This window comes from Salvelinus namaycush, chromosome 28 (genome assembly GCF_016432855.1).
Source record: "Salvelinus namaycush isolate Seneca chromosome 28, SaNama_1.0, whole genome shotgun sequence".
NCBI lineage: Eukaryota > Metazoa > Chordata > Actinopteri > Salmoniformes > Salmonidae > Salvelinus > Salvelinus namaycush.
In genome coordinates this window covers 28131900-28143928 of record NC_052334.1, presented here as the reverse complement: position 1 = coordinate 28143928, position 12029 = coordinate 28131900, and the positions used below count along the sequence as shown (strand labels likewise).

General features: G+C 43.7%; 2 protein-coding genes across 3 annotated transcripts in view; one reads left to right on the top strand and one right to left on the bottom strand.

The window, feature by feature from the left end:
- LOC120023185 (dnaJ homolog subfamily C member 17-like) overlaps positions 1–4094 on the top strand; it is a 51058-nt gene extending 46964 nt beyond the window's left edge. The window contains exon 11 of the mRNA XM_038967210.1: positions 3656–4094. Within this exon, the coding sequence (XP_038823138.1) occupies positions 3656–3775 (120 nt within the window). The 3' untranslated portion in view covers positions 3776–4094. The remainder of the gene's footprint in view (positions 1–3655) is intronic.
- A 2369-nt stretch (positions 4095–6463) lies between these two features.
- Positions 6464–11809, bottom strand: LOC120023176 (GTP cyclohydrolase 1 feedback regulatory protein-like). 2 transcript variants are annotated; one of them, XM_038967196.1, is made up of 4 exons: positions 11506–11809; positions 9045–9077; positions 7797–7891; positions 6464–7332 (listed from the first exon to the last, which is right to left on the bottom strand). In XM_038967196.1, the coding sequence occupies exons 1-4, from the start codon at positions 11539–11541 to the stop codon at positions 7194–7196; spliced, it is 303 nt and encodes a 100-aa protein (XP_038823124.1). In that variant the 5' UTR covers positions 11542–11809; the 3' UTR covers positions 6464–7193. The 2 variants fall into 2 exon arrangements, with proteins under 2 accessions (XP_038823124.1, XP_038823125.1); XM_038967197.1 differs by lacking the exon at positions 9045–9077 and having other exon boundaries at positions 11506–11690.
- Positions 11810–12029: the final 220 nt, after the last annotated feature.

Below are 12029 nucleotides of genomic sequence, written 5' to 3'. Positions count from 1 at the left end.
TAAACAAAAACATGGGATTTTGTCATATATGAGAAAATGTTGTCTAACGTAGTAGTAGCCTAGTCAAGGATGCATCAGTGCAATATTGGCACACAACATTTTATTACAGATCAACGGAACAACTAAACCTTGAATTTGTAGGTTTAAAATATCCCTCTAGTGCAAGCATATAATCAGTACCACCTGATGAGGTTAGCATAAGGCTAACGTGTGCCATGTTATCTGATGGGACCAGCTACAATTTAGCATTATGTCACATGCAAGTAAATTTGACACTTTTCATTGGCTGATATGCATTTTGTGTGTGAGAACCCATTTAACTTGAAATGCTTCCTTGTGTTCACAAGTATGGCACCAGCTATAGTAGTTTTCAGTTTTACCCACCCCACTCAGACTACTCCCAGACAGTCCTAGCAAAATTCCTGCTTGAGAATTGTTGTTTGCTAAAAAGCTATTTTTCCCCATTTTAATGGAAATCTATTACAATAAGGTATTTAATTGATACCTAGAAATTATTTGATATAGAAACGGCTGCATTGGGCCTTTAATGACATCATCAGGTCATCACAGCTCGGGAGGCACACATCTGTCATGAGCTGGAGAGAGAGATTTAGGAGGGGGAGAAAATGAGTCTTTTTCTCTTGATAACCCTCATTTCTACCCTGCAGTAGGTTAAAGGAATGAATACCCTTAGACAATACTGCTATGTTTTCAGATCAGTCCTTCTGTGATCGTCGGCCAGATCAGAGACCACTTTTTGTTCTCCTTTCTCACCAACAAAAGTGAGAGATATGTGTAACTCAAGACGCACGCAGACACACACACACACACACACACACACACACACACACACACACACACACACACACACACACACACACACACACACACACACACAGAGAGAGAGAGAGACCGGTGGGTCTAATGTAGAGCCGACCTCTTGATCCCATCTGTCTGTGGGGGGAACACACTGCCTGGCCACCTGCAGCATGGCCTGCCGCTTCCAGGGGAGCACCCTAACTCACAGCTCTGCCTGGTGTATGGTGATGTCACGGCTGGCCTGGGGTCAGGTTGTTGGGTGCTGTTGGGAGGCCTGGACCGTGAGTAACATCAGCGCTGTAAGTCCGGCCTAAGCAAGTGAGCGAGGACCGGGGCAGTGTGTGTGTTTGTCATCCTATCTCTGTGCTGGCCCTGTCCTCTTCTCCTGGCTTTGTTGTGAGTCCTATTGTTTGTCTTCTGCGGTTTCCCTAGACTCCCTCCGGCCCACACACACACTTGTACATACAAACACATCTCCCCAAGTGTTTGGTTAGTGTGAGGCACAGGCTAAACATGTACGTTGAGTGTAAGTCCCCAAGCAAGGAAACAGCTCTCAGCTAGAGAAGTGCACCACACCACTCATAGACACCTGTTTGTGTTCTGAGCTCATCTCTACATGGGAAGTGAACCACTAGATTCTCTATTGACCATACATGGGAAATCAATGGAGACCACTCTGTCATATAGGCTAATTTTTTTATATGAGCATTTCAGAGAGTGGCCAGTAGAGGCCAGTGTGGAGTAGAGGTGGAAAAGGGGGACTGCATTTCCTCCGGCCCACAGTTACACCCTTTGTTTTGTTTAATTGAAGATGCAACAGTTAATTGAGCTTGCGTGGTATTTCATAGTTACATGTTAGTCAAGGGCTTGAGCTCACATTACTGGAATGATAATCACAGCCCTCTATCCAACAGCAGGGCGAGGGAGCCTGCATCCGCACACCATCCCTCCATCTCTCCTATCTTCTTTCCTCTCTCTCGCACACATGGTTGGATGCTGGAGTCCCAGTGATCTCTTCCAGATGGTTTACCTCGCCGAGCCACTCTCTGACCCTCCCTCATTCTCTTCCTCTCATTTCACTTTGTCTCTCTCCCCCTTTCTCTTCTGTCTCCCACTTTCTCTTCTGTCTCTCACTCTCTCACACATCCACAAACACTCCCTCTCTTCTCTCCCCTCACGGTCTTAAGGAGATACTTCCTTGGCACAGCAGACTTCCTCGATCTAATCCTATAAAACAAAGGTTTATTCTGTGGACACTGAGCCTCCTTCTCCCTCCATGTCAGGATTAGGGGCAGTGTGTGTGACTGACTGTGTGTGTATACATGCATAAGAGTGTGTCTTTGCATGCTTTTGTGTTTGTGTGTTTTAAAGTGTGTCGGCACCTAGTGCTGACTGTGCAGCCTAAGCTTCCCTGTGACAGTGTATATGTGTGTGTGTGTGTGTGTGTGTGTCAAATCCAAAAATCAAATCAAATGTTATTTGTCACATGCGCCGAATACAACAGGTCTAGATTTGACCATGAAATGCTTACTTACAAGCCCTTTCCCAAAAATGCAGAGTTAAAAATGAACAAAATGAACAAAAAAAAGTAAATAGTAACACAATAAAACAACAATAACAAGACTGTATACAAGGAATACCGGTACCGTGTGTGTGTGTCTTTCTTTCTCTCTGTGTGTGTGACCGTACAGGGCTGGAGTGCAGGCTGAGCTGAGGCTAGCCTGCGTCTGTTCCAGCCCGGTTGATTAGCCATTAGCTGGTGGCTGGCTCACTCTGGCCTCTCTAATTTCCCTCAGTAAGGGAATCCCTGTACAGCTCTCCCACCCCGGCCCTTCAAAGCAATCACACAAGGAAAACCACGACCACGCAGGCAGCATCCCAGCCCTCATTTTTGGGCTTACTGACCTCAGGCAGGGAATTATTTTGTCATAGTTCCTCCGGCCCATCTAATGCATGCTAACTCGCTGTCATCCTATTTGTAACTGAGACTCGGATGTAAACTGAGTGTACAAAAGATTAGGAACACCTGCTTTTTCCATGACATTGACTGACCAGGTGTAAACTATGATCCCTTATTAATGTCACTTGTTCAATCCACTTCAATCAGTGTAGATGAAGGGGAGGAGACAGGTTAAAGAAGGATTTTTAAGCCTTGAGACAATTGAGACATTGAATGTGTATGTGTGTGCTGTTCACAAGGTGTATGGGCAAGACAAAATATTTAAGTGCCTTTGAAAGGGGTATGGTAGTAGGTTCCAGACGCACCAGTTTGTGTCAAGAACTGCAACCCTGTTGGGTTTTTCACTCTCAACAGTTTCCCATGTGTATCAAGAATGGTCCACCACCCAAAGGACATCCAGCCAACTTGACACACATGTAGGAGGCACTGGAGTCCACATAGGCCAGCATCCCTGTTGAACACTTTCGACACCTTGTAGAGTCCATGCCCCGACAAATTGAGGCTGTTCTGAGGGCAAAGGGGGACATTAATATTAGGAAGGCGTTCTTAATGTTTTGCACTCTGTACATCTGAAGCGGTTCTCTCCTCTCTCTGGTCGTGACAACAGACAGATACACAGACAGCAGCAGTGACAGACAGTGTTATCATTTGCTCCACTAATGTAACATTGTATTTTTGCATTTGCACTCTTTACCCGTGTTATCCCATTATTAATGCAATGGCTTAGCAGATGGGTTGTTCTTCATTTTGAACATTTTACACTGGTAACTGAAGTAAAGCCTTTCATGGTAAGGATCACTGGTTGTAAAATCTGTGAACCTGTCCTTCGTCTACCTGCCTGTCCCTGTGTTAACCTGTGTCTGTCTTCCCCTGCAGGGCGCCCTGAGCAGCGAGCGGGACTACGAGAGTGTGGTGCTGATGAAGATGAGACAGGCAGCAGAGAGACAGAGACTTATAGAGGAGATGCAGAGAGAGGACGAGGAGAATGCAGCTTAGTACCAGGCCCAGGCCGCGATTCAATCCAAGGTGTGTCGTCTATAAGCGCACAGTGCTTGACATTTTAAAGGTAATTTCCATTTGAGCCGACATCTGTGACCTCCGCGAACGTCTGGGAAATTGCCTTTTAAAAGAAACGTTGTCGGTAGTGCAGGGCACAGCGCTTTAACAAGCCTTTCAATGAATCCTGGTCCCAGTCCAGCTCTGCCCAGCCACAACCCAACTCTACTACACACTTGATGCTTTAGTTTCATAAAGCACATCTCGTAGTTTTATTAGGAATTATCTGTTGAATAAACATCTCCTTTACAGAATGTGTTTTTCCTCGTTTGTCATTCACTGAATTACTACTGGTATGGCTCCGTTGGTAGAGCATGGTGCTTGCACTGCCAGGGTTCGATTCTCGGGGCCACCCATATGTAAAATGTATGCACGCAGGACTGTAAGTCGCTTTGGATAAAAGCGTCTGCTAAATGGCATAGTTTATATTATATGTTGCTAGTTACAACTGTAATGTAATGTCAACCAGTGTACTTTTTCATCCAAACCTCTTCTAAGACAAACAGGGGAACACGATTTATACTATGAAGTGGTGTTATCGTAACATATTTCAAAAGACCCCAAAGAGTTGAGCCATCCAACACAACTACACCAGATCTAAATGCTGCAACCATGTGATTTGCGTCTGTCACCATCACTCCATCTTTAACTGTGAAACGTTCTTTCATTACCATATCTTTGCAGCCAAGAGACTTGAGTCGTTTCCCTTGAATGCAATTTTTGTTAAATGCAGTATGTGTGTCTGTGAAACTAGTTGAGTCTTCCAACAGTCCAAACCACGACCATGTGATCAGAAGATGGGAAGGTCATGGCTATTCCATGTTTAATCGGCAATTAGCCTGGATTGGAGTGGTAGTACTGTAGGCAGGTTTTATGGGAATGCTTGTGGTCTCACGTGATAAAGGGAATATACTATGGAGGCCCTTATAGCAGCGGTGGTTATGATGATTGTTCCTTGGATTTTCTATATCTAAGGCTTTGCACCAATTTACAGAGGCAGTACTGTACAGTACTGTACAACTTCAAGGCTGTAAACTGTACTGTTGTATTTAGTACTCAAAAAAAAGTTTGATTCACCCTTATGTTTCCTTTGTCACGTGTTTATGGGTTGTGTTATAGTAAATACATAAGTTCCTCGAAAGTACCTGAACACTGAAGGTCATTGGATGACTGGTTGGCCCACCTATGGCAGTGAAACCAACTTCAGTCCCTAAAATCAATAATATAATTTCTGTACATCAATGGCATTCATGAACAATATGCTCATACAGTGTCATGACCATTGCACTAAGTTGCTCTCTTCCGATTTGTTGCGGTTCCAATTTCAGATGAGTTTCCCAATAGAGGCTATTAAAGGAGTTGCTCATGGAGGAAGAGGTTTCCTGATTTGACAGGCTACTGCTGGGAGCTCTGGTCAGGACCTGTCACTCTGAGCCAGACTGTGGTCACTCTGATGGGGAAACAGGCTTTTGTAACAGTCTCCTCTCTCCGTGGAACATCCCAAATACAAAATATATTTATTTTGTTGTCTTTCGGGGGACTATGGCGTAATGGTGTCTCAATTTGTGGGGTTGTGGCGTTTCCTCCTGTCATCGTGTTATTTAGGAGCCAGGCGGTCCATCCCAGTGATCTATCTTCCCGGCACTCCGCAACTCTCTTACACAACAACCAGCTGTGGTGTGGCACGGTGTGGTGTGAGCCATCTGGTCCCTACGCTGCTCTGTTCCCCCTCCTCTCCTACTGCAATATATACGCTCATCAGATGGTTCTGTTTATGCATTTGACGGTCTGCCTTTCATATCCCGCCTTTCATATCCCGGAGAGAAAAAAAGCCCAAACATTCATTGTCCAAATTACAACAGAGGAAATACAATTACAGTTCCCTTTCCAGAAACACATCCTGACCGTGCCCTGTGCCAGCAGACTGTGCTGCATGCAAATTAAATGGGAAGACACAGCGTCCCAACAAAGTCCATCCAATCAACAGGAGACCCGGCGGCATCTTCACAGCATTCTCTCCTCCTCTTCCTAGGATTCTCTGTCCGTGTGGAAACTGGCAGCTTCTCAGACGCCAGTGGAACCTGGAACTGTCATAGTCACGCCCGCATGGAGAAATTAGGGACCTTTTGATAGTTAAATGGTGGCCAAGTCACGGCAGAGGCAGCAGGCCCGGTGAAGGCTCAGTGATCTGGGGTTAGCCTCAGACACGCGCTGGCAGCCCAGGAGCTGCAAATGAGCCTCTAATGAAACCACCCAGCAGCAGAAGGGCTGGCTCACACTGTCTCTCTCCGCCAGGCCTCGGACAGGCCTCCTGCAGCACTCGTCACACTCACAGGACACAACCTGACTCTAACCTCGCCCTATATACTGAGCTTTGACTGGCCCACTTTGAGTCTCAGAAACCACCTAAACGGGTCTCAGAAACCACCTGGGCCTGAGGCGAGAAGGCATTGTTCTTACTGTTTTCTTAGGAAAGAGAGTCTCTGATGTATCCAACAAGTGTAATGCTAACCATATTCTACTGACAGATGGCAGATGGGGAGATCAGACTTCCAACCTGTCCTTTTAGTATACTCTACCTCCTTGAGAGTTGAGACGTGCCTCGGAACAAATCGGATACAAATGACATCAAATAATATTCATCTTTTATTATAATTGCCTCACATGCATCTCATTAATTTATATCACCTATGACAAGAAAACTACATCAATAGCTCTAATGGAATAGATTGTGTGCCATGATGGAGTCAGGATAAAGGAATGTTTGTAGACTGGTAAAAGTAAAAGGTAAATATTTGCTTGGCCTAAAGGCAAAGTAAAATAAACTTTGAAACTGATTAATCTCACACTTGACATTCAGGTTCAGTTACAGATAGGTACAAGTTGCAATGACATGAACTATACTCTCTACTCAGGTAAAATGAATCTTGGTCATTTGAGCTGTAATTCTTTCTGGAATGTACATTGTCCTCTATTTCCCTGAAGTCTGTAAACCCATTGGTATGATAGATTATGAACAAGCCACTACTCACATATCTATTTGGTAGCTGCTCCAAAACATTGTAGTGCGTCTGAACGGGAGTACAAATATTTGACAAGTAGCGTCATTATACAAATTCGCTCATTTAAGGTCCTTTTATGTCAAATTCTGTACTTTGCTCCCCTTGCTCAAAAATGACTAGAAGGTAGAAAGAACCATTACATCACTGAGAGAACAGTAGCAGAATCAATGTATAGAATCCTCCGATTTGTAATGTTAAATGTATAGTATAGGTTTTCTCTGTGGCCCCTCATTGGACGGAGGACACTACAACCACAACCTCGTGGCCCAGGAGAACACACTCGCACTGACCCCCGGTCAGGTTATGCAGTCTGTCTCCTTGTACATGCACCACACCAGCGTCTGTCCCACGCCAGTCATGGTCACCACACGGAAGCCAATCTTCTCCAGCTTGTCCAACACCAACCGCGGAGAGTCGTCCACGTGGTACTCCGAGCTGCAAGAGGCACAAAGCATTGTTTTTCACGACCTGTAAAACCCATTGTAAACTCTGTCGTCTGGAACGCTAACACACGCAGGAGGACTCAATGAGCCAGGATTTTGCTTTTGTGATTAGTCCCTCAACACCTTTGGTTAATTTCACAAAAGCACTCGTGGCAGATCCGCAACGACAACACTTCCCTGTTCTGTGTTCCATCAGCTCTGCTGGTCTGTTCCCAAACTAAAGAACAGCAGTCTCCTTTCTGCTCTGGTACAACTTATCTTTCACTGCTACACCATTGTTCCATGGCTCTGTGACTGGCTCAAAGGTTTGTCATGATCTTGGGCTATGAAAGTAAGAGCCATTTCCTGACACAGTAAGGATGGATTTCGCTACACCCGCAATAACATCTGCTAAATAAGTGTATGTGACCAATAAGATTTGATTTGATGTCACTAGTGGACATACTGAACACTCACAAATTGTTCCCCAGCATGGTGGTTTTCCTGGCTCCCAGGTAGTTCATTATGGCTGGGTCAGAGTATTCATCTCCTACCATGGTTGGCCCAGTCTCCTGAAAAACAACACCTGCAGTTGAAGTCGGAAGTTTACATGCACTTAGGTTGTAGTCATTAAAATGAATTTTTCAACTACTCCACATTTCTTGTTAACAAACTATAATTTTGGCAAGTCGGTTAGGACATCTACTTTGTGCATGACAAGTCATTTTTCCAACAATTGTTTACAGAATTTTTTTCACTTATAATTCACTGTATCACAATTCCAGTGGGTCAGAAGTTTACATACAGTAAGTTGACTGTGGCTTTAAAACAGCTTTGAAAATTCCAAGACTTCAGAAAATAATTGTAGACAAGTCTGGTTCATCCTTGGGAGCAATTTCCAAACGCCTGAAGGTACCATGTTCATCTGTACAAACAATAGTACGCAAGTATAAACACCATGGGACCATGCAGCCGTCATACCGCTCAGGAAGGAGACACGTTCTGTCTCCTAGAGATGAACATACTTTGGTGCGAAAAGTGCAAATCAATCCCAGAACAACAGCAAAGGATCTTGTGAAGATGCTGGAGGAAACGGGTACAAAAGTATCTATATCCACAGTAAAACGAGTCCTATATCGACATAACCTGAAAGGCCGCTCAGCAAGGAAGAAACCACTGCTCCAAAACAGCCATAAAAAAGCCAGACTACGGTTTGCAACTGCACATGGGGACAAAGATCGTACTTTTTGGAGAAGTGTCCTCTGGTCTGATGAAACAAAAATAGAACTGTTTGGCCATAATGTCCCTCGCTATGTTTGGAGGAAAAAGGGGGAGGCTTGCAAGCCGAAGAACACCATCCCAAGCGGGGGGTGCTTTGCTGCAGGAAGGACTGGTGCACTTCACAAAATAAATAGAATCATGAGGAAGGAAAATTATGTGGATATATTGAAGCATCATCTCAACACATCATTCAGGAAGTTAATTAAAGCTTGGTCGCAACTGGGTCTTCCAAATGGACAATGACCCCAAGCATATTTCCAAAGTTGTGGCAAAATGGCTTAAGGACAACAAAGTCAAGGTATTGGAGTGGCCATCACAAAGCCTTGACCTCAATCCTATAGAAAATTTGTTGTCAGAACTGAAAAAGCGTGTGTGTGAGCAAGGAGGCCTACAAACCTGACTCAGTTACACCAGCTCTGTCAGGAGGAATGGGACAAAACTCACCCAACTTATTGTGGGAAGCTTGTGGAAGGTCACCTGAAACATTTGACCCAAGTTAAACAATATAAAGGCAATGCTACCAAATACTAATTGAGTGTATGTAAACTTCTGACCCACTGGGAATGTGATGAAAGAAATAAAAGCTGAAATAAATCATTCTCTCTACTATTATTATTCTGACATTTCACATTCTTAAAATAAAGTGGTGATCCTAACTGACCTAAAACAGGGAATTTTTAATATGAATAAATGTCAGGAATTGTGAAACTGAGTTTAAATGTATTTGGCTAAGGTGTATGTAAACTTCCGACTTCAACTGTACATTATTGCCACTATGTCTCTTTTTTTACAGCATTCAGTGTGGCAGACATACTAAAGAGAGATGTCCTTGTTGGCCTGAGGATCCCTTTGTATCCCAGCTCACCTGCATCAGCCTCAATACATGTTCATGCAATTTCGTTCATTAATTAGATATTTATGACCATAGCCGTAACTACATATGAGGACACCGAGGTCCAGACCTCTAATTTTTGAAACCTCGTCCCCCAAAAAAGAAGAATACAAATAGATTTTGTACACAATAAAGAAGATCAATTACGGGTCAACATTTTAAATATTGCTCCCAAGCTCAGAACGCTTATATTCTTGATCTGACTGACTTCTAATTGTGCCAGCCTCTTCGAACGACTGGAATCCTTAACAGTGGGTAGCTCGTTATGTCCGGAGGACGCAGGCGATTAACTATGAGAGGGCGGTCTCGCGGTACAGGCCGGGGGCTGGAGACATGAAACGAACTACCCCAACTCGGAGGCGGCTCAAGTAGACACATAGAGACGCTGCTGGCAGTGTTTGCGAGGTGCTGGACAAAAGGCAATTTTAAAACCGTCCTGCGACTCCTGCCGAGCCTACAGACATTCCCCAAACAAAACAAAAAACGACTCTCGGAGAATGAGTCAGTCTGTCGGCAGAGACTTTTATTGCCGTAAAGTTGAAAGACTCCGGCCAGCTAGAATGATAAAGTAAGAAGCTAACGTTATTAAACGGGGTCTACCTCAGCAGGAGCAAGAAATATGCTAATAAGTTCTCAACTTTGCTTTACAGAGAGTAGGCGTTTAGATAAAAGTGTATGCTCAATGGGATACATTGTGCTATTATATTCTAACAATGATGTGGCGCTCAGTGCTGAGGCAGGCTGCAATGCATTCAGGAGAAGGCAGAGGAGACAGAGGTTAGTATGTGGCTCCCAAACTTGGTGTCAGGGCCCTATGTGGGTCCCCTGAGAAAATCTGTGCTAATCTTATGAAAGCGAACTTTAATAAAATATGTTTTAACATCTCCATGGCCTATCTTCCCTATAGGCCTACAGTAACATGCAATCAAAAAGCAAACGAAGTTCTAAAAATGTCATGTTTTCATTGTGTAGAAATGTAGAACTAAACTTTTCTATACCAAACACTCAAACTGAACACAATTAATTGGTTAGAGAGGCCTGAAATATCACTTTAATTTGTAGCTTTAGAATGTGCAAAGTGTGTTGACATATAGTGCCTCCCACAATGCAGGTGGTGATGGCTGCAAGGTGCAGTTGGTGAGAAGCAGTCCCGTGTAGCTCAGTTGGTAGAGCATGGCGCTTGCAACGCCAGGGTTGTGGTCACCTTCATTTCTGTTACGGCTATACACGTCTGGCTCCAAAAGGCTACAAGTATGAAAATAATATGAACATGTATGCACTCACTACTGTGTCGCACTGGATAAGAGCATCTGCTAAATGATGTCAAATAAAGTGCAGTGACTTCATCAAAAACTACATGACCTTTGATCACATGATTTTTATCAAGTTCATGCAGTCGATGACCCATCAGTCACAATTCGGACAATTTTGAAAACCTGCAATACACTTTGAAAGGCGTGACTAAATAATAAGAGTGATCCACTCGAACGCGCCCACAGACAGGGCACTTTCATGCCATTGTCTCTTCAAAAAGTTGCAAGAAATGCGTTCTGTTGATGTCTTTCTTATAATAAACTTGTGCAGATTAATTACATTTCAATACATTTTTTAATATTGTTGAATTCAGATTAATTGTCTGGATTCTGTGATTGAGATTCTGTCCGCATCGCGGATTTTATAGGGCCCAGATGCATGGCAGGCCATCCACAATCTCAAAAACAATTGACCCAATATGCACAGAAATAGGCCTGTATATTTGACTGAACAGCGAACATGTGTTTTTAATTTGGGGCACAACATTGCCCCGTAGTTAGACTTATTTGTTTTGCTTCCACGTTTGAAAATGTTACAATGTTGCATAACAGAACATGGGTTGCAATGTAATAAGCGAAAATGTCAAATCGGCTACATTGTTGCAGAGCCATTGCCTGCCTTTACAGCATATTTTGAGTCTAACATTGCGTGCGTCAACTACAAGCATGCATACTGTATGACGAGAAGAGGAATACTAACCAGACGGATCTGAGTACTAACGAGTACATAGGGCATCGTGGATCTCAACCGTTTAACGGGTAGTCCCCCGGGAAAGGATGATTAGACGGTTACTTCAGAGACGCGACAGTCCCCTTTCCAAGTTGCTCTCGCACTGACAGCGAATGCGGAAACACCCATCGCAATGGACAAATCACAACTCTCACTCTCAACAGCTGTCAACAAAGCTGGTGTATGCACAGTGTGCTCGCGTGTCCAATATAAAGAGCAAAATAAAGTGTTAAAGCTATTAATTTAGACACGCAATGAAACCTATTTACATGACAAACTGGACTTAATGTGAACATGCTTTATATTAAAATAATATCTGATGTCATATTTAAGGATTTTTGTTAGACCTATTAAATCAGTGGCAATCATAAATGTAGCACGACTATTTGTTTACAGATATAGGTTTGTTTACATTTCATGGAGATGTTATCTGGGAAGTGAACTCTGGTCATGTTGCAATCAGAGTAGCAAGGCTACCCGTCTGACTCTGAACA

What these genes read in the sequence shown, in the direction of transcription:
- LOC120023176 (XM_038967196.1), bottom strand. Translation starts at nt 11,541, where the DNA reads ATGCCCTATGTACTCGTTAGTACTCAGATCCGTCTG. An exon ending in AGCTTCCCACAATAAGTTGG is followed by an intron (nt 7,892 to 9,044) that starts GTGAGTTTTGTC and finishes GTTGTTTTTCAG; the next exon opens with GAGACTGGGCCAACCATGGT. An exon ending in ACCATGCTGGGGAACAATTT is followed by an intron (nt 7,333 to 7,796) that starts GTGAGTGTTCAG and finishes TGCCTCTTGCAG; the next exon opens with CTCGGAGTACCACGTGGACG.